The sequence below is a fragment of the Pleurodeles waltl genome, chromosome 4_1 (genome assembly GCF_031143425.1).
Source record: "Pleurodeles waltl isolate 20211129_DDA chromosome 4_1, aPleWal1.hap1.20221129, whole genome shotgun sequence".
Taxonomy (NCBI): domain Eukaryota; kingdom Metazoa; phylum Chordata; class Amphibia; order Caudata; family Salamandridae; genus Pleurodeles; species Pleurodeles waltl.
This window is the reverse complement of record NC_090442.1, coordinates 441199720-441225368: the sequence shown is the minus strand read 5'-3', so window position 1 is coordinate 441225368 and position 25649 is coordinate 441199720. Positions and strand designations below refer to the sequence as shown.

General features: G+C 43.2%; 1 protein-coding gene across 4 annotated transcripts in view; it reads left to right on the top strand.

Moving 5' to 3' along the window:
• Positions 1–25649, top strand: part of SEMA3A (semaphorin 3A) — a 428574-nt gene that overhangs the window by 390181 nt on the left and 12744 nt on the right. For all 4 annotated transcript variants that reach the window (XM_069228709.1, XM_069228710.1, XM_069228707.1 and 1 more), the window contains 2 exons: positions 8987–9054; positions 24401–24543. In XM_069228709.1, the coding sequence (XP_069084810.1) occupies positions 8987–9054; positions 24401–24543 (211 nt within the window). The remainder of the gene's footprint in view (positions 1–8986; positions 9055–24400; positions 24544–25649) is intronic.

Here is a 25649-nt window from a genome sequence, read left to right as displayed (position 1 = left end):
TGACTTCTCTTTTTCCAGCAGGAGTCAAAAGTCAGAATTCTTTTTCCAGCAGGGCCTTCTTCTTCAGATGGGGTCTTGCCAGGTCCATAAATGTTCTAAGGAGATGGTGGTGGAGTTTAGTAATTCCCCACTAAACCTATCTACATTGATCAATGGAATCAATCCCAACCTAAAGTGACCCCAAAAAGGTATTCTTTACATTTTTATTCAATTTTAAATACTTTATTTTCTACCAATTGTGTACATTCAAACATTTCATTTTTATATAAATTGCCTTTATAAAATATATTGCTTAAAAACTCATACATGAATATCACAAACAATATTACAATAAGGGCAATGTAGAAACAACACAATGCATTACAGTACAATGTAAGATCTCCCCATTCACTAATACTCTCTCTCATTCACCCATCACTCCTTTACACTACTTATGTACAAGTCTAGTGGACCTCAGATCAAGAACTCTTTGAACAGGCCACCAAGGAGAACATTCTTCTTTAGCCTTCCATGTATGTGTTTTTCAGCTAGGTACTCAAACATGCTGGTTGGGACTGATGTATGAAAGGGGTAGTGCTAAAGATGCTCTTTGTGCAGTTACCTGTTCCTCTCCACTCCCACATATCTAATCTTTGCTGAGTAGTCAGCTTTTAACACAAAATGGCCCTTCTGGAACCCAAAGGCAAACCATTCCCCTCTGAGTCAGAGTTGTGAACTCTCCCATTCAAGGATGTATATTTTAGTCCTGGACATGTGATAAGCAGCAGAACTGGTTTTAAGACATTTCCGGCCAAAGTACATTTTTACAAAGACATTGTGCCCCCTAAGATACCAAATATTTCATTTCACCATTAATTAAGTCTTTAAAACCTAACCAGGAAATAACTTTAAAGAATATTACTAGCCCTTTCCTTAGTGAAGGTGCTATATGTCACTGCAATTAAAGTAAACAGCAGACTAGCTACAGCACAGCAGGCCTCTCAGCACAAACATATTTTTTGTCATACATTTCAATGGTGTAAATACACACTGTAGCTCACATGCGACATGTTTGCCATGTAGCTCACATGTGACATGTTTGCCAGTGGTGCCACCTTGTATCTGCTGCTCACTTTAACTAATCAAGCATCGTGTTTTACCTGTACAGGGCACTGGCTTTTGATTTTTCTGGCTAGGACATTCATGAGAAAATAGAAAATGGGGTCCTAAGATGTTTAGTTGATGAATGTGTACGATTCTGTTTAGCTGCCAAAGGTTCGGCTTTGTGAGTTAATGCGTTTGCAAAACCAAATGCTAATCTAGGCTAATGCAACTCAGCAATCTTCCTGCAGAAAGACAAAGGTGAGGAAGCGAACGCAGTTGTCGCCAAGTGACATGACAGACAACTTGGTTCAGTGAGCATTTCCCACTAATGCCACCTTGTTTTCACAGATCCCAAAAGTGTTGAGAACGGCACTTCGGGGTGCACTGTAGGAATGTTTCCCAGAATCATTTCCTGTGTCGCTGACCCAGTGTCTGTGACAGGGATTTCCGAAGGCAGCCCCCTCCCTCTCTTTCGTCACACTCAGCACTCTGAAAGGGTCTGGGCGACGGCCTAGAGAGCCTGCAATATTACCACTTACCCAGCCGCATGCGAACGCTTTGTAGGTCATGTTTCATAAGCTCGTGTGTTGGCATGATTATAAAATGTGACATTTGTTGGATAACCTCACTTGTTCTAAAAAAAGATCAGCACAAATACGATGCAGTGGTCTGAGGAATTTACTAATGCTGTAACAAGCACAGCGTAAGCAGGTCTGAGCGGAGCACGCCTACTGTCACCGTTTTATGTTTCATCAACAGTATTATTCAGAAAGAATTGCCGATTAAGGCTGCTGGAGAGTGATAAAATTGTTTTGAAAACCTGGCTTTTCGCCGAAGATTTGTAGACGTTGTGTTTAAAAGGTGGGATGTCTCAGTGAGCTGAATGCTCGTTTCTGGCAGGTGCTTTCAGCTGGAGTTTAAATCCTGAAGTCTCAGCAAGGCATATTCAGGATAATTGAGTACTACTGTTCTTTGTGTACTAGAAACGCCTGTTTATTGCAGTTATCAAAAGCGGCAGAGGCTTGATGTGAAGTGCTATAAAAGCAAGTGATTATGCAAAAAGCAAGCAGTTACTTAAAAAAGAGGGGCGTTCTTTTCAGGTACCACATGGACGACGACTGAAACAGAGCAGGCGGTTCCAAATATGTTCAATTGGAAAGAATGGAAACCCCATCTGCCATAAAGGAATGTTCTAGAACATGCTGCTACAATAAGTGCCATAGGGCTTTTGTTGTATCAGAATTACACTTGAGGTAATTCTAAAGGAAGCATGGGGATATGTCTTGTAAATACTGCAATCCTACCCATTAATTACCTGCGGGTCAGAAACAGCTAACCCTTTGTTATAAAGCCGTACTGCTGCCAGAAAGATATAGTTCCTAAAACCTTTCATACAGTTAGAATAAGAAACGCATCACAAGGTGGTTTTGCTTTTAATGTTCTAAATTCTATTAACCAGGGCAAAGAAACTTCAAATTTGTATAGCTACTGATGAGCGCTGGAAGGCACTTAGGGCCATATGTACAAACACATTTTCCCATAGACACAGAATGGGTAAAACCCTTTGCTATGTCTGCCCCTTACTTCTACAGCCGTCCTTAAAAAGCAGAGTGAACTTGGCTCGATGGAGACGATAAAACTGTGACGCACAAACTTTAGAGGGCTGCTTTCAGCTTATTTAGGCTCTGTATAGATTACCACTAGTCTGTGTAGTCGTTTTAAAATAAATTTTTCTTCAGCACACAGCGGAACGTTTATTTTGCTGTAATGAGTCAATGTGCCATGCCAAACAAGAAAGACCTTTTGCTGATTTGCATGTGGCTGGGTCCAAACTAAGTTGTCATGGTGAGCAAAAAAAGATGGTTTGGGATGAGGCCTGAGTGATTGCCAGTGGCTGAGATTAATTCAAGCATTTCATTTGTCACCCTATTGATGTTGCATTTACTGCAGCAAGAGCACTGTGTATGCCCTGATGTGGGTAGTGGGCTCACTGTGCTACTAGAACCAAGTTATACCTGGCTAAAGAAACATTACTAGGGTGTAACTAGTTCTAGGTTGCTTGTGTACCAGTTCAGGGAGTACTTGGCCTAGCAATTTCAGGCTGGACTCTTCCCATGAGGAGCATGGTCAAGACTGATTAGCACATAGCTGGGTCAAAACTGAGGTGGCATGGTAGGCAAAAAAATGATGGAATGGGATGTGGCCCGAGTGATTATTAGTGGCTGAGATTAATTCAAGTATTCCATTCATCACCTTGTTGATTCTGACCTTTGCACTACAGTGCCAGTGTAACCTGAAGGGTGTTTTTGAAGTAGAAAAAACATGTCTGATTTTCATTTTTGAATTCTTTTTCAAAATCACATCTCAATGTCATTGAGTAACCAATTATAAGCAATCACACATTTTGTTAATCCTTTCAAATTCACCATTATTTGAACCCACTCAGAGATGGGCCAATCAGACATGGTAGAGAGATCAGGAGAGATTGTGCATTCAAGAGAGGAGAGATATCCTCATAAGTAACCCAAAAAAAGCGTACAGGGAAAGGTCATACATGAACCTGAGTGGTATGTAGAGGAGAGACAAACATGAAACAGAGACACACAGAAAAGGGACTTGCAGACAAAGAATATACATACTGAACATGGACATCAGAGAAGATGGACACACAAGCACAAATGAGGAAAAGTGAAATATAGAAGAGTGAGACATAGGTAAAGTACACAGAAGGTAGGGAGAAAAGGTCTATGGTGAAAATGTGCTCACAGACATTCAACATTTATGGGATCCACAGTCAAAAAAACTGTCACAGGCACTGGACATTCAAAGACTCACAATAACAGTAAGTCACTTAAACGCTGCTCATCATAGGTGTACTGAATTCTAGACACTCACTAACATCATCTCTCGCTTTCCCACTCACCCACCCTCATAGGCGCTCATGCTCAGAGGTAGGCACTCACCACCCAACACTCACTCACAGCTCACTCACAAGAGCTTAGTTTTCAGACACCTATCTTAGGCACTAGTTTCCTCTGCCTCTTGCTCACAAGCACTCACTCTCATGTGTGTTCACTCTCCAGTTACTCACTCTCATAAAATATTCCACCTACCAAGCAATCCAGAAGCACAGCTTGGATGCCAGGGGCCCTGGTGCAAGTAAAGAAAATGGCCCATCTGAATGCTGCTAGGACAGTGAAATAATGCAATCATCGGGGTTCAATGGGATCCGTAGGACTCTGGGCCCTGGAGCACTGCATCTGCTGCACCAATGGTAGCTACTCCCCATTGAAGCAACCATGCTGTATGTCATGCTCATTCACTTTCAAAGATATTTCATATCAAGCTCTCAATTCTAGACAATGACCCTGAAGTCTCATTATCAAAGACACCTGCATTCTGCAGCCCAGTTCTGGCATGAGCAAACTGTTGCTACCTCTGCCACTGAAGTTATTGTCACCTCTGATATCTACAGATCTCCTCAGAACGGCCTTTCTCTCAAACACATCTTCTCCACATGACCGTCCCCAATATTCTGGGGTGAAAGTGGGGGGGCGGGGTGGCACTGACCATTACAAGCCTACATTGCTCCATGCGCCAGTTTTTCCTGGTTTGTGAATATACCCTAGATTTCAGTTGGACGTACCACGATATAATAGCTCAGAGTCCATACTTTATGAGTTTTATAATCTTGGCAGTACTATTTATTTAAAACAACACTATGACAGGATAATGTAGAGAGAGACCTAGCCACTACAAATATTCATTGTTTAAACATTTGCAGAAGAGCACGGTATGCAGCAGCCTGAACCAGACTGTTATCTGCAGTTTAAGTGAGCACGCCTTTCATCTGAGTCATGCAGACAGTATTTTGAGAAGGCTGTGTAGTAATTTCTCAAAAGCTTTCCTAGATTAATAATGGTGACTTAGCTTTTATCTATTTTCTGAGTTTTGCTGACTCTTGTTTCCATGTTTTGTGCCACCAGATTGAACATATTAAACAAGATTCACGGAAAAGGCGTTTCCTAGACCCATTAGTGGTTTACATCACAAATGGGAAGCATTTCTTATGATATAATCATTGGGTGGCACACAGTTCCACTATAGGCAGATTTTCCAAATAGTAATGCCAGCACATTTGGATATATTTAAGTGGCTAGTTAGCACAGTGTGGCCAAAATCGATGGTGTAATTGTAGCAACATCAAACTCTCCTCGGCCTTGGTCATATTCTAAGACGTGATATCATGTGACCCTTACTTCTTACTGAGGGCAGTTCTATCATTTTCTTTTTGACAACTTGAGTTTACAGCATGCTTATGAAGAGTGACTAAACAGAGACAGAACATCCATGAGCTACAACTAAACACTTTTCAAAATATTTAAAGCCATATTGGTTGAATCACAGGTGCCGCAATACAGAGACGTGGGAAGTATTTTGTAAGGTATTTCTGAGATTGTCTGGGGGAATTTGTGAGATGTATTGGAAGGTGCTGATCAACGTCAGGTTGATGTATCAGAGATGGTTTGTATTATAATATAAGGCAAGGCTAGGAGACATAGACCCGCCTATCTACCTCTCCAAGCTGCAAATTCTATCAATCATTGGCCATTGGTGGCCACTAGGAGGTTGGAGGTTGCTGGAAGGTCATTTTTCTTTCTTGTGTGGCAATACAAGTAGCACCCCAGCATCTGTGAGGTAGTCGCCACTGAAGATAATGATGTGGAAGTACTTACAGTGCAGGATACACTTAATATCATCTGCGCTTATTTCCCTGTGGTAAGTGTTGGAAATGGCCTCTCTGCAGGGTCACCCTCAAACTTTTTGCCTTCTTCCTCTACTTTTTCTGACCTCGTTTTTGCTGGACTCTGGACACTTTACCACTGCTAACCATTGTTAAAGTTCATGTGCTCGCTCTCTAAAAACATTGTGACATTGGCTCATACCCAATTGGCATATTTAATTTACTTGTAAGTCCCTAGCTAAGTGCACTACATGTGCCCAGGACCTGTAAACTGAATACTACTAGTGGGCCTGCAGCACTGGTTGTGACACCCACATAAGTAGCCCCTTAACCATGTCTCAGGCCTGCCATTGCAACACCTGTGTGTGCAGTTTCACTGCCACCTCGACTTGGCATTTAAAAGTATTTGCAAAGCCTTAAACTCCCCTTTTTCTACATTTAAGTTATCCCTAATGTAGCCCTAGGTAACCCATAGGACAGGGTGCTATGTATGTAAAGGGCAGGACATGTACATGTGTGTTGTATATGCCCTGGTAGTGGAAAACACCAAATTTGTTTTCCATTGCTGTGAGGCCTGCTCCTTTGATATGCTTACATTAGGGCTACCCTCATATACTGATTGAGTGGTAGAGTCTGATCAGAAAGGGGTAAACAGGTCATGTTTAGTATGGTTAGTATGGCTAGAATACAAACTCCTACTTATTGGTGAGGTTGGATTTTATATTACTGTTTTAGATATGCCACTTTTAGAAAGGGAGCATTGCTCTGCACTTAAAATCCATCTGTGCCTTACATTACAGCATATCTCCAATCCATGTCTGGGCTGGTTGACAGATCTCCTTGTGCATTTCACCCAGACAACCACAAACACAGGATACTCAGTAACACCTGCATCCTGAATGGGTCTTCAAGGGCTGGAAGGGTGGAGGGGCCTACACTTACATTTCAAAGGCTAGTGGCCTGCCCTCACCAATAGACTGCCAAAACCCCTACTAGGGCCCTGGCAGACAGACCTGTACTTAAAGGGGACCTTGTGTATTTCAAAACCACTCTTTGAAGTCTCCCCTATTCATAAGGCACGTTTGGGTAAATAACCTGGGTCCCTGATCCCACCAATTCAGACACTTCCTAGGACAGACACTCTGAACCAGATCCTAGAACCTGCCAAGAGGAGCTGCCTGGCTGCACAAAGGTCTCACCTGGAATGCTTTTCTGTGAAGGAATGCTGCCTTGCTGGCCTCTGGCTCTGTGAGAAGTGCTCTCCGAGGGCTTGGATTGAGCTTGCCTCCTGTTCCTGAAGTCTCAGGGCCAAAGAGACTTCTCTTCTTCAAGGAAACTCCTTGTACAGTGGAAATCGATGCACAGCCTGCTGGAATAGATGCACACCCTGCCCATCAGTGAAAGAATTACCGCATCACCGAACCAGAACGATGCTGCCAGGCTCCCCGAGTGGAGATTGATGTAGTGCTTGCATTGCGTCTAGAACTTCGACACACAGCCATACAGGATCGACACAGTTCCTGCTGTTCAACAAAAACTGTGACGCATCACCACACTGGATCGACACAGCACCTGTGACTTCGTCCTGCACACCCAGGATTTCCACGAATCGTCCCTGGGCATCAAAAGACCCTGCATCGCAGTGAGGATCCAAGACTGCACACCAGAAATCAACGCAAAGCCCTTGCAGTGTGGGAAGAATCAACACATCATCTGTGCACATCAGGAAATCCGACGCACACCTTCTTTTTTCCATGCATCTCCTACTAAGCCGTCTCCGTGCGTGGAATTTTGATGCATACCATGTACTTTGTGAACACACAAGACATTTGTTGATCCTTGAATACTTAAGACTCTTTTTATCATTGCAAAAGTGATATTTCAGCTTGTGCTTATCAAATCTTGATCATTTTGATCCTAATTTCCTCAGATAAATATCTTATATTTTTCTAAACCTGTGTGGTGTGTTTTTGTGGTGTTCTCACAGTGTTATTGCATGATTTATTGCACAAATACTTTACACATTACCTTCTAAGTTAAGCGTGACTGCTCAGTGCCAAGCTACCAGAGGATGAGCACAGGATAATTTGGATTGTGTGTGACTTACTAGGATTGTGGTCCCTACTTGGACAAGGGTGTATACCTCTGCGAACTAGAGACCCCATTTCTAACAGTAAGGTGTTGCAGTCTTTAGAAATGTTCTTAGTTATTTACAACCTACAGCAGGAAAATTCAGCTTTCATTATTTGTTGTTTCAAACAGAATCATTTCTTTGAAAAAGCAGATTCATATTTGTTTCTTGTATTGAAATACCATGAGACACTTTTGATGCCACATAGTACCCTCTCAGCAGAGACTTGACTTTTGTGCTCACCAATCTGAGTGAGACGATTAGAAATGGATTTACAGCTCTTTTCTGTGGCTTTAATCCTCTCTGCTATATCCTGACTCTAAATCCCCAGCAGTTTTCCGCAGTGGTGCCTTTGCCCCGTAGCTTGATCTTTGTTTGCTCAACGTTAGTATGGATTTGCTTTCCGTCCCTGCAGTGGGATTCATGTAAGCCTTTCTGACACAGAAGAAACTGACAAAGCAGAAGCAAAAGAGAAAACAAATCACACACAGTCAAAAGGGGAATGACTCAAAATAAATGTTACAAGAAATAAAACTGATGTTTTATTTGGTGAAAAGCTTTTATGAAAAACAAAAACCAAATCCTACTACATTTAATTTCAAATAAGTAGTATGAAAAGTGTAAACGAATTAGAATATTGGAACATGGCATACCATAAATTTTTAATGTTGATATTAACCAGGTGTCTCTGTAGAAAAGCATGATTAACACTCACTTTTTGACAGTAAGCCATTTTAAGGACTGATTGCTGGGAGGTTCGCAACAAATAGACATGTTAATAAGAATGTAGGGCCTCCTATTGATCTTTTGCCCCTCAGAGCAAATCATTTACTGACTATCAATGGTTTCACCAATCCTAGGAATGTGAAAATACCTTCTCTGTTAACGATAAAGCGGCCGTTCATATTGATACCAATGAAATACACTTTATTACGTTACACTTTTAAAAAAAAGCTGTGTTAGATGCTGAACAGAGGCAGCAAATGTGTCAGGGTCTGATTTTTTACTTATTGTTGTGATATTTTCAGACGTACAAGAAGACAAGACATTCGTAATGGCGATCCTCTTACCCACTGCTCAGATTTACAACACCATGGTAAGTTTCAATGTGTGCAACACATTTTCTAGGCCAATAGAATCTGAAATGATTAGTCAACCTTTATTTCTACTTGCCGATATGCATCTATAATTAGCAAGTGATTGGAACATCTGTATTACAAGTGGTAGATCTTTTTTATTACAGACCCATGCATTTCGGGAGCACCTAAATTAAAAAAAAGTCATAACTTGCTAGTAATATGTTTTACAGTTCAGAAGGGAAGTAATGGCACATGATCATCTTGCACTACCTCTCCCCCTTAAATGGACCTTATCCACGGAAGGGGTGCAATTATGCAGGAAGGGAAATGTTTCAAGGCCAGGCCACACATGGTGCCACCACGGTGCTCATGGGTGGTAGAACAACCATGGTGGCACTTGTCACTCTCATGTATCAAAGGGACTGCATGCTCTTATGTGTGACAGAACTCTCAAAGCACCGCTGCTGCTCCAGTAAGTCTGTTCCTAAATGCTTATGAATTATATGTGCTAACGACATGGTGCCCCTTCCTGCACAAAAACAATCATTTCCACAATGCTTGGTTGGTGCATGGCAGCGATTTGTGCGGCAGCACAGAGGGAGAGGACATTTCTGCCATTTCCTGGTGGCGCACGGAGGTGCAGCAAGACACTTGCTGCGCCGCCCTGCTCCACAGGCCTTGTAAATATGGCCCTTAGGCCCATCTTTAATAGGGCCTAGTGCCTCATTGGGCCACACTAGCGTCATTTTTTAAAACTCTAATGTGGCCCAAGGAGGCTAAAATGTGGTGCAAGGGGTACAAAGTGGCGAAGTGCATGCATTACGGCCCTTTGTAAAAATGGTGCGGCAACTTTAGCTCATTGGGCCACCTTAGCGTAAAAACAAAATTGACGCAAGTGTGGCGCTAAGAGGAGCTAGGGGCTCTTAAATCTGCTCCTTAGTGTTTAGTCTAGTGCCTCTAGCTGGCATTATATTTGTAAAGTACAAGTGTGGGTAAATGATCCCATAAATATTTATTTCTATGTCCATGTATCTGTCCACCTATGTCTTTCTGTCTATGTCAGTTTCTTGATCACCTACAAATCTGGTTGAATGCCTGCCTTCCCTTGTCGATGCCTGTGTAGTCTCTCTGTGTCGCTGCTTTAACTCTATCACTCTCAATACATATTTGTGTAAATGTTTCTGAATGCATAAATCTATTTGTTTAGTTTTTTAAGTTTTCATTAATTTAATCATGCTTCTACGTATTCATTCATCACCGGTGATTTGTATAATCTGCATATGTCCCCTTCTGGCCTTGGAAACTGCCTTGTATGTCATGGTTGGAGAGCTCCTAGAAGTCAAGCTGCCGTGCTCATGCCCTGTTGGACTAGAGGTGAAACAGATATTTCAGGCGCAGTCCACCTCGCTGTGTGCCCGTTGCTGATGTGATATGCTTGAGTTTGGCGCGGGGTAATGCTGTATTTTAGGTCATGTTAAGTAGGAGGGGAAGGAGGACTGTACCACACCTTCCTGGTCAGTGCTTAATTTGTAAATAAAAATGTGCCGGTGCTCAAAACCCTCTCTTAAACACGTGGCTGCTGCAATTAAATGTGGGAACAGGGAATTCTGAGGCAGGGTAATTCCGAAACCAGCTCTGGCCTCCTCAATACATTTAAAGCCACCCCTGCCCCTTTAGCTCACACTTGCATCTTTCTGCTTTCTCCCTTTGTGACTCTTTTTCATTTTTCTCTTCCTCCGTCTTTCCCATATGTGTCCTTTCTCGCAGCAAATGCTTTAGGCAGAAGTATAAGCGCGGGCCATCAAACATAAGTGCCGGTGCTCAGCACCGGAAACAACAAGCACAAATTAACCACTGTTCCTGGTCTGTAAAGAATGCCTCTTACTTATTGTTACTCGTTTGCTGCTCTCAGGCCCTATCATCACCGCAGCCGTCTCTCTGTCCATCCATCGAACCATTCATCTAGACAACCCTCAGACTATCCATTCTTACATACTTCTATCTCAGTAATTACCTATTCATTTCACTATCCTACAAATTATCGATTGACTGTAGATAGTCTAACGCGTTCTCTTCCTTCAGTTGATCCAGCGCGTTCGAGTTTAGCGCGCTACTGACATCAAATATTTATAAACCAACTGAAATATTTGCACGATTCCGTGATGTGGCACAGACAGTAAACCTGCAGATATGGATTCCTTCTCCCAGGATAGCCGATATGGCAAACGGGGAAAGCTCCCAGAGGGGGTGTTAATTCAAACCTTTAACCGTTTCTGCAATGTATTTTGCCGTGACACTTTCTTTCCGCCTTTTTCGTTTGTGCACAAATTGTTCAGTTCATTTTCTTTTTAGAGCACGGTAAAAAGTGACCTCGCTTGGCATGTGTTTAAATAAAGATTATCCCCGTTTTTTTTTAGATTATGTTCTCCGTATTAGAATGCATTCATCGTTCAGTGTCTGTGGTGTTTGCTTGTTTCAGGGTCTTGCCTCTAAAACAAGCAAACAGTGTGGCTGGCACGACTGGGCGCAGCAAGGCTCTGCAGTAAACCAGCAACCATCCCTCTTTCACAATCACTTACTAATCAGTAATAGCTGCATAGTAACTTGAAACATAAATGCGCGTCAATGGGTGTTATTTATTTCAGAAAACGAACAAATAAGTAGTTACTACAAATAAAGTATTTGTAATACAGTAAAGCAATGAATATGCAATTATTCGGCATTCGCTGTGTTTCCCAATGGGCCATTTTCTAGCTAAAAGCTGGCAGTGGTGGCTCTATTCAGAGGAGCGTCATCCCCCCTCCTCACCAGCAGCAGCAACTGCAAACCTTTTACTATAAAACGATAATAAACTATGCTTATTATAGTTTTATTGTAAAAGGGGCGGGCCCTGGGGCGTGACAGGGACGGAGTGCGCATATATGTTTGGCCGGCTGTCTTGGGGCAGCCACACACACAATCACACTGAGCTCTCTCCAACCTGGCACTGTGTTGTCTGGTTGGAGACAGCAGGCAGACGCTCCCAGTCTGCCTCGGAGCGCAAAGCCAGGGCGCTCTGGCCAATCCTAATGACAGCAGCATTAGGATTGGCTGCAAGACCATAATATTTAATTTAACATTGTGCTTTTTGCCCCTGACCCCCTCCGCCAGTTCTCCACGCGCCATACCATACCGACCTTTTACCGCAGGGCAAGACGCAATTGAAAGCTGGTGAAATTTCATTATAAGTAACTAGTTCAAAATGTGGAATTAGTGTCAGAATCAAGGCCCATATTTATACTTTTTTAGCGCCGCATTTGCGTAATTTCTTGACGCTAAAGCAGTGCAAATATCCAAAATACAATTGTATTTTGTAAGTTTGCGCCAATTTTGTGTAAAAAAACAACGCAAATGCAGTGCTAAAAAAGAATAAATATGGGCCCAAGTGTGTTAAGATGTAAAGGTAAGAGCAGCACCATCAATGGAGTATTTCAACCCCTTCCCCTTCACAATGAGGGCCTGAGTATCTTTAATTGACATACAGGTCATATTTCAAACTGCTGAAAGGATAATTCGTTTTTCTGTTGTTCCCCAGGCAATTAAGTGAAAACAATTGGATAATAATATAACCTCCTCAGTGGACATACATTTTGATCGATTATGAAAGGTTTCTATTTTTCAAAGAAACTTGACACTATTGCAAAAAACATGGCAAAACGTATTTGAAAGATGGGTTAGGTTTGAGTATTTTTGAGTGGAGGTGAGAAACCTGATGACTTGCATCTCCAATCCTTATTCAAAAAGTTCACAAGCACCCTGAGAAGAAATGTGATAATGTTTTATTTATGTATTTATTTTAAAAATAGGAAAAGGCTCTTGTACTACATCAATAACTTTATCATGGGCATGCAGGAGTGAAAACTGTGGTTACTCACATATTTACTTGTGGTGCCATACTCCTTCAACATTGCACAATTTGCAAAAAACTTGAGGAAGGAAGCCTTGTAGGTGGAACAGTCATGAATTAGCCAAGTGATAGCCATATTGTTTCCTAGCAGTGTCTTGGATGACTGCTGAGAAAAAAAACCTAATCTGTTGATCCACAGTATCTCCTCTCCTTGTTTTTGCAAGCCTCATCCTTGGACTTTTGTGATAAAGTTAAGGAGATGACATGGCTGAGCAGCTGGATGGTGTTTTCTTCGCAGTTGCTTGTGTACTGAGTAGCAGTGGAGAAACATAAGTACCTGCGACCAGATGCCCCTTCCATGTTGGGAAGGTCAACTGGTTGCAGAGATTTGGTAAATAAACTAGTCCAACTGTAAACGAACTCAGTCCCTTTTGCACTTCTTCGTGATATATGAAACTCCCAGAATGATCCTGCTCAAACAGGTTATTATTTAGCAATATTTCATAATATTTTTCTATGTTTGCACTGGTGCTATAACCTTTCCTATTCCTCAAGCATCAAGGTAGTGCAAATTAATTTTTCTTTATTTCAAAGAGAGTAAAGATTGTATGATGTGGCCCATGTTTTTGCTGTTAGTTGGTAATTTGTAGTTAATCTTTAGATTTTTTTTTCCTGAGGATCAAGTTAGTCCTCAGCGAAAAAGGCTGCAACTGGATACAGTAGAACCCATGTGTTGCCGGCTTATTGAAATTTCTGCTGGATCCATGAGCCAAATGCATACAAAAATGCAGCTATTAATGAAGGGAGTAGATATTTTATTGTTATTTTCATTTGTATTTTTATTCTATGTTTTACCTTAATTGTTTATGTTAGTTTTATTGTTTTTCACCTAACTGCACAAGTATAAATAGGAATAGCGATATTATTTATTATTATTATTATTATTATATGGTCATAGTTGTAGTAGTAGTAGAGTTCTTGAACCATACCACTAAACTCCTGGCCTTTTGTTTTACCCATTCCAATTTTAATAAACAAACACAAATATTAGTTTTCAATCCTGTCTCATATTCTCATAGTTGAGCTTGTGAATAGAAACTCTAACCCCCCTAGACTCCTAACAAGGTTTAGAATAAGTCTATATGTTGGCTTAATCATATTTTTCTCAGGGGCAGATTTATGAAAGGTGTTCCTGCACACACTGCAGCACTACTTTTATTGTGTCCCTTAGCGCCCCCCTAAAGCCACCATGTGTGCGTCGTATTTAAAATATGGTGCACCATGGCGGCAGTCAGGAGTACTATCATCATAATTTTTTACACTAGACCTGCGTTTTGCAGGATTAGCATAAAAAATGTTGACGCTAATCCTGCAAAGCTCCCAGAGGACCATTGAAAACAATGGGACCCTCCCTTTAACGCCTGCTCTTAGTTGGCATTAAAAATGCCTATAAAAATTACGCAAAGAAATTCTTAGATTTCTTAGAGCCATTTTTCCGCCTCCCCCACAAGCACCGGAACATCCCCCTTCCATAAATTATGCCTGGCGCAAAGGGTTACAAAGTGGTGCAATGCATGCGTTTTTTGCCTTCCAACGCCACATTAGCGTAAAAAAAAGGAAGCTAATGTGGCGTTGGGATAGCGCTAGGCCCTCTTAAATCTGGGCCTTAGGTTCCAAAATCAGAGCAGAGACTGTTTTATTGAATACGTGCCCACTCTAAACAGCAAACACTTTTGCAAAGTCCAAGAAAGGTGAGGCTACTTAAGTTCAAGTGCCAAGTACAGCAGTACAACTGGACACCTTGCAAGATGGTCGAGCACATTCCTAAATGGATGAATAATCAGTTGCATTATCAAGGCTGGTGTTGGGCAAGTTGCCTCTGAAGGTGAATAATTGATAGTCCTGTCAGTCAGGTTGAACAAGATGAAGCAGAAATATCTCGTCCAAAAAGAAAATGAACTTGTTTTTTAAATAGGTCATCATATTGTACCCGTCCCTTCAAATAATACCTTTTACTATTGCTCAGTTTCATGGTCCCATCCTTGAGAGGATGAGTCAAACTTACTGGGAGCAAACTCGTAGGCTGCTCGTGCCAATTTCATCATTTCCCCAAAAGAAAACCTCAGCGGGGGCGCTCAATTAAAACAAGCCCTAGAATTTGGCATGCAGGATTGAGAAAGTGCCTCACGTATTTTGATGTAGTATTTTAACGCACGGTTAAACTATGGGGTGTAATCTCCACTAATATCATGTTTTTGAAAGTGTAATTGACGTTGATATTCTTAAAGAACAAACTAAAATGTTCTCCTACTGCACAAGTAAATGCTGGCATACTAAAATTTGACCTGTTGGCCAATGGTTCCCTCTGCTGGACAAAATGGGTAAAACGTTTATGCATTGGTTTGGTAGATGACGCATATTTACATGCTATCTAGGTAATTTCGGTCATGCTGAAACGTTGCAGATAACACTGAACTGTTATAACCCAAATCAAAAATGCCCATGTTGTCGACAGCAGAAGCATAGACATCTTTGCCAACCTCGTTAGATTCTCATCAGACCTCTGCACAAGAAAGTTCCAGGATCTAAACTGCATTAGCATTAAACAGACAGACGCAAAACTTGAGACATTTTGGGGCATATTTATACTCCGTTTGCGCCGAATTTGCGTCGTTTTTTTCGACGCCAATTCGACGCAAAACTAACTCCATATTTATACTTTGGCGTTAGACGCGTCTAGCGCCAAAGTTAATGGAGTTAGCGTCATTTTTTGGCGTGAACACCTTCCTTGCGTTAATGATATGCAAGGTAGGCGTTCCCGTCAAAAAAAATGACTCCCAGGCATGTGCGTGGTATTTATACTCCCGGGCAAAAATGACGCCAGGGAGGGGGCGGGGCAAAAAACCCCGCTTTTGCGCCTGAATTTAACGCCTGGGTCAGGGCAGGCGTTAAGGGACCTGTGGGCTCAGAAAGGGACACCCCCTGCCACCCTTGCCCACCCCAGGAGGACACCCAAGGAAGGAGGGACCCCCCCCAGGGACATTAAGGTAAGTTCAGGTAAGTATTTTTTGTAATTTTTTTTTGTGGCATAGGGGGGCCTGATTTGTGCCCCCCTACATGCCACTATGCCCAATGACCATGCCCAGGGGACATAAGTCCCCTGGGCATGGTCATTGGGCAAGGGGGCATGACTCCTGTCTTTGCTAAGACAGGAGTCATGTTAATGGGGGACGGGCGTCGTAAATAAATGGCGCAAATCGGGTTGAGGCGATTTTTTTGACTCAACCTGACTTGCCCCATTTTGAGACGCCCATACGCCATTTTCCCCTACGCCGGCGCTGCCTGGTGTACGTGTTTTTTTTTCACGCACACCAGGCAGCGCCGGTCGGCTAATGCCGGCTAACGCCATTCTATAAATACGGCGCCCGCATGGCGCTTCAGAATGGCGTTAGCCAGCGCTAATTTTTTTGACGCTAAACCGCGTTAGCGCAGTTTAGCGTCAAAAAGTATAAATACGGGCCTTTATTTACACGATTTTGACGTTAATTCTGATTTAGAATTAAACATACTTATACTACTTCAAAAGCTTTAAATAAATAATTGCCACTTTCATATAACATCTTTTTATTGTTAGCATCTATGTAGTAAATAGCAGCCGAGTTCTGTTGTTTATCAGGGAGCCGCATGTGTCCCCCGGGCTGTACTTTGAGTATCAATGGTCTAGCCTCTGCTTTCTCAGGCATATTATCCCCCAAAATATACCCACCAAACCACCATCATATTGCGTTCTCAAATTGCAGGAATACAGTTTACGGATGCGCAACCACACATACATTGTAGTGGTTACAGAGTTAAGGGTTAGATATTCAAACCTTAAAGTGCCAAGGCACAAAAAAGCATAGAGCTGCTCGTCTGGTATTTCCTTCCAGTTCTTGACAGCAGCAATGTGAGTGCAAGAAGCGCCGACTATCGGTTCTCTTGAATATTAATGAGATGAGCCATGGTTTATAACTCTATGTACATGGCAAACAAAGGGTGAAAGCCCTATGGAACAACCGTTTCTGGCCTCGCTAGGCCTTGGCAAAATTTAAAATACACCAGCATAATTTGTGTCATTTCAGAATTTCACATTATGCTTATTACACAAAATTATGATAGATCACAGATTTAAGCCACGTTGTGTAAATTATAGCTCGTGTATTATTATAATTGCATAATCTTATAAAGCGCACAGCTACTCACATAGGGTTTCCCAGCACTGAGAGCTTGAGCTCAATGAGATTGACCAGAATACAAGCAGCTGTCCTCCACGGCACTTGTGTATCTAGCACTATTATTTTGAGTGAAATGGAGCCTTCTGTCCAAAATGGACACAATGATACCTTTAATGATAAAATATAGCCCTAAATGCCAGCTTTTCACGTACTTGCACAAAAGCAAATTATGTGAATTTCACACACACTTAGGCCTTCATTGTGAGGCTGGGAGTCATCTCACCGCCAGCGTCATCGTGGCATTCTTACAGCCACGGACCCGGCGCTAAAGACCACCACATCACAAGTTGGGAGGTTTGGCAGAAGCCAAACATTTACAATGCCACCTGGCCTGCCGGTGTGGTCGCATAGACCCGGCTGGCGATGTGCACCACCAACCCGGCGGCAGGCCTCAGCCTGCCAGCCGGATTACATGGCTGCAGACCGCCAGGCTTTCTGTGGTGGTCACCCCTCCATGAAAACCCAGGCGGTCACGTGGTCACGCACCCGGCGACAGGAATCCCCATTCCTGTCACTAGCACACGCACCCCAGCATGTCCACACACATGCATACACACTCCCCATCCATCCACACACTTACAAACACCCCTTCATGCATGCATGCATTCACATGCACACCCCTCGGCATACGCATACATCCACACAGACACCCCCACTCACTTGCAAATATACAGACACACACCCCCACTCACTCGCAAACCTGCAGACACACACCCCACTTGCTCGCACACACGCACTCAGACACCTCTATACATGTGCACATACATGGACACAAACATACATATTCAGTTGCATACACACATGCATTCACCACCGCCCTCCCTCTCCGCATACATGCACTCACACTACATCCTCTTCCACACACACACGCACAGACACCCCCCCCTTTTCAGATGACCACTTACCTTCTCCGTCAAGGAGGTCGTCAGGTAGGGGATGAGTCCTGACGGTCTTGCACTGCCAGCATTTCCACACCAGCAGGACTATGTCAAGCCATATTATGGCAGGCAGAGTCTTGCTAGCAGATGGTGCTGGCTATGCAACCTTCTCTTCGGAGTCGGACTTCGTGCAGAGGGCAGGGCACAGTGTTTGTAAAAAGATGGACGTGTATGTTTAAGTTTTACATTCCCTGGTAGTGAAAAACTCCAAAATGTGTTTTTCACTACTGCAAGGCCTACCTCTCCGTAAGAAAACATTGGGTTCCCTTATTACATTTAATTAGAGGTAACTTCCAATTGTGAACAGATAAGAATGTCAAAATATCTAGAGAATCGTACTTAAAACTTTTTTTAATGATAAAGTTGGATTTTAAGTCACAATTTCGAGAACGTCACTTTTAGAAAATTGGCATTTCTTTATCCTAAACATTTGGTGCCTGTATCCTTGGTCACTTGACTTGGTATAGCTAGCAGTTCGTCTTTGTGTATTGCTCTCAGACAGTGAGACAAAGGGGGAACAGGTGTTGGCAGGATGGGCCATCTCTGAATTGATGGGGGGGCAGAGCTGTCACCTACCATACTTATACATTACAAGGACTCTGTCTGTGCACACTCACAAATAGTTTGACACTAGTCTTCTGCAACCCTATACAAGCTAGTGAAAGGGCAGGGAGCCAGGACATTTCATGCACCTCTGGAGGTTGGAGTCACTAGAAATGTCTTCTACTTCAGAGTGGGCACCCAGTATAAATATTGGACCCTCAGACCTAAGTCTTCAGTACACCTCTGGACCTGCGGAATACTCAGAAGGACAGCTGTGCTGCTTTGCAAGAAGACCTGCTACTCTGCTACTCTCCTGCCCTGCTGTTTGAGTGAGAAGGACTGGACCTGCATCTTGAACACAGGACTACCAGAGTGACTTCAAAGGGTAATTGGCTGGCCTCCTGATCAGAGCCTAAGGGACAGAAAAGTCTTCAACCTCCCTGAGCCCAGCATATAGTTTTCTGACTGCTGTGAGTCTTGCCCCCCAAGTGGTGCCACCCCAGTGTTGGACCCTTGGAAGTAGACCTAAATGCTCTCTGCTAGTCCAGCTGTTGTCCTCACAGAATTTACACCACATGACACTTTCTAACACAGGACTTCACAACGTTACGCAACCCAGATTTAAGGTACTTTCCTCAATGGGCCTAGCGCGATCCCTGTGTGCAGCATGCGCTCCATCATGGTCAATTTGAGCTTGTGACTTTGTCCTGATCTGCCACAACCAAATAACCCCAGCTGCCACTTTGTCCCTCGGTATGAGTCTGGCGGTCTCATGACTGCCAGACTCTTGGTGGCTGTCCCACCGTCAAAAGGCTGGCGGTGAAGACTGCCACATTATGAGTGTGGCACATCCCTACTCATACCACCAGGGCGGTTGGACCAGCCAGGCCAGAGATGAGCATCTCCGACCCGGCGGTTCAGTGAAGACCCCATGAAGTTATCAGGAGTCGGCTTTCCACCAGGGTTTCTGTGGCAGTAGCACCGCCATGAAAAACCCTGGCTGAAAGGCTACCAGTGACAGGGAATTTCTTCCCAGTCACCGGTAGATGTCTTCCCCCCACGCAGCAAGGCCAATACCCCCACTCCCCTCTATACCAGAACCCTCCAACCCCCTTCTAAGACATCATCTACCTCCCCCACCCCCTTCTAAGACAGTGCCCCCTTCCCTTGCCCGCACACCTCCTTCTAAGAGAGCACCCCCTACCCCCACCCCTTCTAAGACAGCTTACCCTGCATACACACAAATGCACAGAGACATCCACACGCATCCCACATACACTCATTCACGCACCTTGCATACACTCATTCATGCACATCGCATAAATTTATTCACGCACTTCGCATACACTCATTCACCTCGCATACACTCATTCATGCACTCATCTCGCATACACTCATACACCAACACTGACAGACACACATTCACTTACAAACATCTATACACTCATACACCTCAACATTCATACCTGCACTCTCCTCAACATTCATACCTGCACTCACCTCAACATTCAAACCCACATTGATCTATGCATACACACATACATTCACACACGCATACACGCACCCATGCACACACCCATACAAAGACCCTTACACACACCCATACAAATATCCATACACACACGCATACACACATACATGCACACATGCAGACAACACCCACACACACTTGCATACACACATACATGCACACACGCAGACAACACCCACTCACACATGCACACACAATACCCAACCCTCCCCTGGTCAGACACCAACTTACCTTGTCCGCCGAGGAGGTCATCCGGCACGGAATAGGAATGGGTGCTTGCACCACTGGCAGAGCCCCGCCATCAGGACACCGCCAGGCAAAATTACAGGGAGTAATAAGGCTGGTGGAGTCCTTTTGGTGGGGCGGAGTGGTGGTGGAGCCACCCATGGGCCTCCGCACGCCAGCACGACTACTGCAGGATTTCCACCCACAATTTGGCAGAAATCCTGCAGTACTCGTAATATGGTGGGTGGAAGACCACCAGCACTGGTGGTCTTGTGGTGCCCGTGGATTTGGCGGTTTTCTGAAAAGACCATCTAAGTCTTAATAAGGGCGTTTGTGCTTTTAAGCAATGTTTTCATTTATATCTTTAAAACGGCACATCTCCAGTTCTATTGATTGCATTTTTGTTGTTTCAGTATCAAATAATGTATTATTTCTTGTTCTATTTTTATAAATTGGTGTGGGTTTTTTCTTGTGTTGTGTTTTCACTTTATTATTGTTTGGGCAAACAAACTATGGGCCTCATTTACAAGAAACTGACTTATTGGCTCTGATGCGCCAGATTTCTTGCTCTGCCTAAGGATTCCCTAATAACACCATGGATGCACTGTACATACTATACAGAGCTCCATGGCACACATTTCCACAGATGTGTCAGAAATTCTGATGCATTTATGGTGCTAAACAGATGCATTGATAGACTAGCATAAAAAATGACACTAATCCAGCAGTGCAAGGAAGGATCCCATAGGAAAAAGCCCTGCATCAGTTTAACGCCTGTACTGAGCAGATGTCAACATTTTGACACAGTGGAGTCGCAGACTGATGCAGTGAAATGTTGTCAATTTCACTGCATCAGTTCTGCATGAATTTTTGCCTGGGAACACCTACCTTGCATACATTATACCTGCGGCATGTATAATGTGACACAAGGCTTTACAAACTGACTCTTTGGGTCCAGTGCGTCAGTTTGTAAATATGGAGCAGTGTAAAGCACTGCTTAATGTCAAAGCTGTATAAAAAAATGATGCAACGGTGGCACCAGGGTCTTGAAAATGAAGACCTATGTCTGGTAAACCTTTTAGATTTAAGTAAAGTGGCGTTGCACCCAGTGTAGCTCCACTTTCCTTGTGCCCCTCAACCCCCCTTCCGAAACCATGTGTGCGTCACATTTAAAATGCAGTGCACCATGGTACAGATCAGGGGGCAATAGCACCAGTATTTTTGACACTATTGATGTACTGTCTGGGGTTAGCACTAAAATGTTGGCGCTCCCCCTGAACAGTACAGAGGGGCCCATTGTAGCCAATCGTGTACCCTCTTTTAACGCCTGCTCTGAGTAGGCATTAAAAATGCAAAAGAAGAAGGTGCAAAGAAATCATTTAGATTTCTTTGCACCATTTTTTCAGCCCACCCCCCCATGGGGGAACACTTCCCATGCATACATTTTGCCTGGTGCAAGTATAATGTGGCGCAAGGGGTACAGAGTGGCGCAATGCATGCATTGCACCACTTTACAAATCTAGCGCAGCGATTTTGTCCTCGTTGGGCCACGTTAGCTTAAATAAAGGAGGCTAATGTGGCGCAAGGAGGCCCTAGGCCCTTTTAAATCTGGGCCATTGTTTTAATAAGCAAAAGTACTAGCTTTGTCAGCATTTCCGTATGTAGAGCATTTAAATTATGCATTCTAAAACTGTGAATACAAAACATCACACAAGTTAAACGGAATACTCCACAAGCTGAAGAAATAGAGACAAGCATCCCTGGGAGAATAAAGCAACGCTAAATAGAAGCTCTCATGTATTTTGCATCTGTAAGTACTTCCATGCTGTTGCAGCTTGAGCTGATAATGATGTTTAACAAAAGACGAGCATGTCAGGTTGTGCAGGGCAAGCGGGTGCTTTACTAAAGCGCATCGCTGTATCAAAGTAACTGACAAAAACGAGTACAATGAGCTGCCTTGAGCTGTGTGAGAGCGCCTTGGAACAGATTTTAACGTCCTCGTTGCGCCTTCAGCCAATGAAATATTCTTTCTGCGCTATAAAAATAAAGAAGTCTCTTTGCTTGGTTATATTTACTCAAAACGTCGAATTCTGGTTTTAAATATTTGTTTTTCAACAAGCAGGATGTCGTACTGTTAAATAAATCATTTGTGAGTTGGCGTAAATGGCTGCAACAGAGGCCTCATCTAAGGGTACTGCATTGTGGGATGTTTCCATATTATAACACGACAAGTGAAATCACAGAATCTGCAGCAAAGACTGGCTTCCCTGTTTGATTATGTTATAGCATGTGGGCATTTCTGACAATGGAAAATAGTTACCCCGGACACTCACAACCTGGGGTTGAGGAGTGTTGGTGCAGAAAGTGGGTGGAGTTCGGAAGGGTAGAGTCATGAGTGTTGAATCATTAGGAGCACAGATATGTCTGTAGTCTGCTATTAAGAAATTGGCAATGAGATAGTAAGCTTCTCTGACTTTCTTTATTAGCCACAAAAACATGATTTAAAAGCTTTAGTCACATCTTGTAAACATTTAACGTATGTAGCAAGTGTAAGGCTATAAGGCTGCTAGACAGTCAAGATGGTTAACACAGCCACTCCAGTGAACTGTGGGAAACCTCTGGTCACAGGTTTGTACCATTACAAAGTAGCTTATAGCATCTATATGCCTGCTAAAGAACCTGCGTTAATTGAAATTCAAAGAGACTCATTTACAAGGCTCTAGCGGCACATTGCATCACAAGAGCATAATTGTTTTGATGCTCCAGTGGCGCAGCGTGCCAGCCCGTGTTTACAAGGCCACGCAAAGCCACCTTGCATGCCTTTTTTGGGCTTGAAATATGGACCCCTTTCACACATAACACTGCCTCAAAGGGGCGTTCCATTGGTGTTGCTGTAGGTGTTCTCATGCAACACCCATGGAACCCGAAAGAATCTGACGCATTCACAGATTTACAAGTCTGGGAATGCGTCAGATTCATAGGCCACCTCAGGAATGGCATAAGACTGACACAACAGGGAGAAATATATTTATTTCTCCCAGTTTTCTTCTCTTGCTATGTGTGCTGCATCCTGCAGCACACATAGAAAGAGGAGAGCACCTCTTGTGATTGTTTTTGTGCAGAAAGGTGTCCCTTTGTGAACAAAAACAATAATCTCCCCAATTCAGGCACCCTTACATCATGGTTCAAGGGTGCCTGATTTGGCACTAGGCAGAAATTTGTGCACCTGCGCAGGGGGAGAGGAAAGAAATATGCTGCATCTTGAAGATATGGTACATTTCTGCCCTTTCCCGGTGGTGCAGGATGGCTCATCAAGGCACTTGCTGTGCCATCCTGCACCACAGGCCTCTGAAATGAGGCCTATAGTTCCATATACTGTTAAGATAGCTCAATGGGTTAATACATTTGCAGAGATTCTTATGTAACATGTTAGTCACAAAATCCAAGCTATGCGTCCTGCAAACATCTGCTTATAACCTGTTCCACTTAACTTTAACATTTTGCAGTATTTAGCTCAATGCCTACTATTAAGCTGCAAATACTTTGTAAGTAATGGTGTAATCTCACTTACAGCTGTATATACAGTAAACACATCCAGAGCATTGTTTCCCCTGATGAACTGTTGAGTCTGGAGGCAGGGCAGTACAGTGCTCTGCAGTGCTATCTTTGACCTACAACACCCACTTCCAGTTCCTGACACAAGTAATCCTTGAAGTGAGGCATGTGCAGCTAATGTTCCAGTAGAGTAAGCTCATTACTGAGACACCGGTGTCTACCGTGACATTTACCACTGGTGTTGCCACATTGAAATGGGTCACAGAAAACACCCAAAGCACCTTTAACATTCATCTATTTATCCTCATTTTATAGTCTTTGGCTACACTAACTGATTATAGTTCGTAGGTAGAAAGTGGAAAAATGAGTGAAATTGCTATGTCTAATTCTGTTTCCTTCTCCTTCTTACAGATGACCCACACCGACAAGTCCTGGAGGAAAAGATAATTTATGGTGTTGAGAACAGCAGCACTTTTTTGGAGTGCAGTCCTAAATCACAGCGTGCACTTGTGTTTTGGCAATTCCAGAAGCAAAATGATGAGAGAAAAGAAGAGGTAATAAAACACAGATGGACAGCATTGCTCTGGATATGTTGTTTAAGGGTGGGCTCTGCATAAATGGCTAAATAACACCCAGGATTGTAATTTCACTAATTATCTGCAACAAACTGGTTCTGAAAAACAATTTGTGGTAGGATCAAACTTTAGCGAATCATCCTAACTTACAGACACATAGTACCATTGGTAGACTAGGCACATGTATAACTAATTAAACAATTGGTGTATTCCTCCCTCTTGGTTTCTATGTACATAGGGGGATTATTTATAAGTCTCCGTGTGCCACTGGACCGCCACTGTCATGATGCTCATGTGGTGCACACTGCAGAGCCATATCTACAAGGCCACGTAAAGCCACCATGGACAGCTTTTTGTAGCCTTGTACATGTGGAGTGAGACAACACAGCACAAGTCGCTGCATTGCCTCCCCCTCAATGAGGAGGCATGCCAGGGGTGTTATGGTGCATGTTCCCATGTAACACCCATGGCATTTGAGACAATGCCAGATTTACAAGATTTTGCAAACCTGCAAATGCGTCAAAAGCCTACACCTCCCCAGGTGAAGCTTAAGGGAGGTGCAACAAGGAGAAATAACTTTATTTCTCCACGTTTCGTCCTATTTCTATGTGTGCTGCATCCTGCAGCACACCAAGAAAGAGGAAAAAGCCTCCATTGTTTTTGTGCAGGAAAATGTGCCTTCCTACACAAAAACAATAATTCTTACAATGCAGACGCACTTGTGCCATGGACCTTGGTGGCACATAGCAGCCCATTGTGCGCCAGCGCAGAGGGAAACGACAGGAAAGTGCAGTATCTAATAGATACGGTGCTTTTGTTTTGATGCAGGGCAGCACAGCAAGAATCCTTGTGGCGCTGCCCTACACCAAAACCTTGTAAATAAGGCCCTTAGTTTCTAATTGTGCTATTTACAGTCCATTAAAATTGATCTTAGCCTCACAGTTCATTAGTGTGATTGTGTTTAAAAGAAGTGACCTCTCATCTGTCTTTCACCTATTTTATTCATAGGCATTTATGATCATTGGTTAATATGGAAATGAAGGCTAATTATGGTTAATTGTTTTTAATCACCACAGTTCACTTAC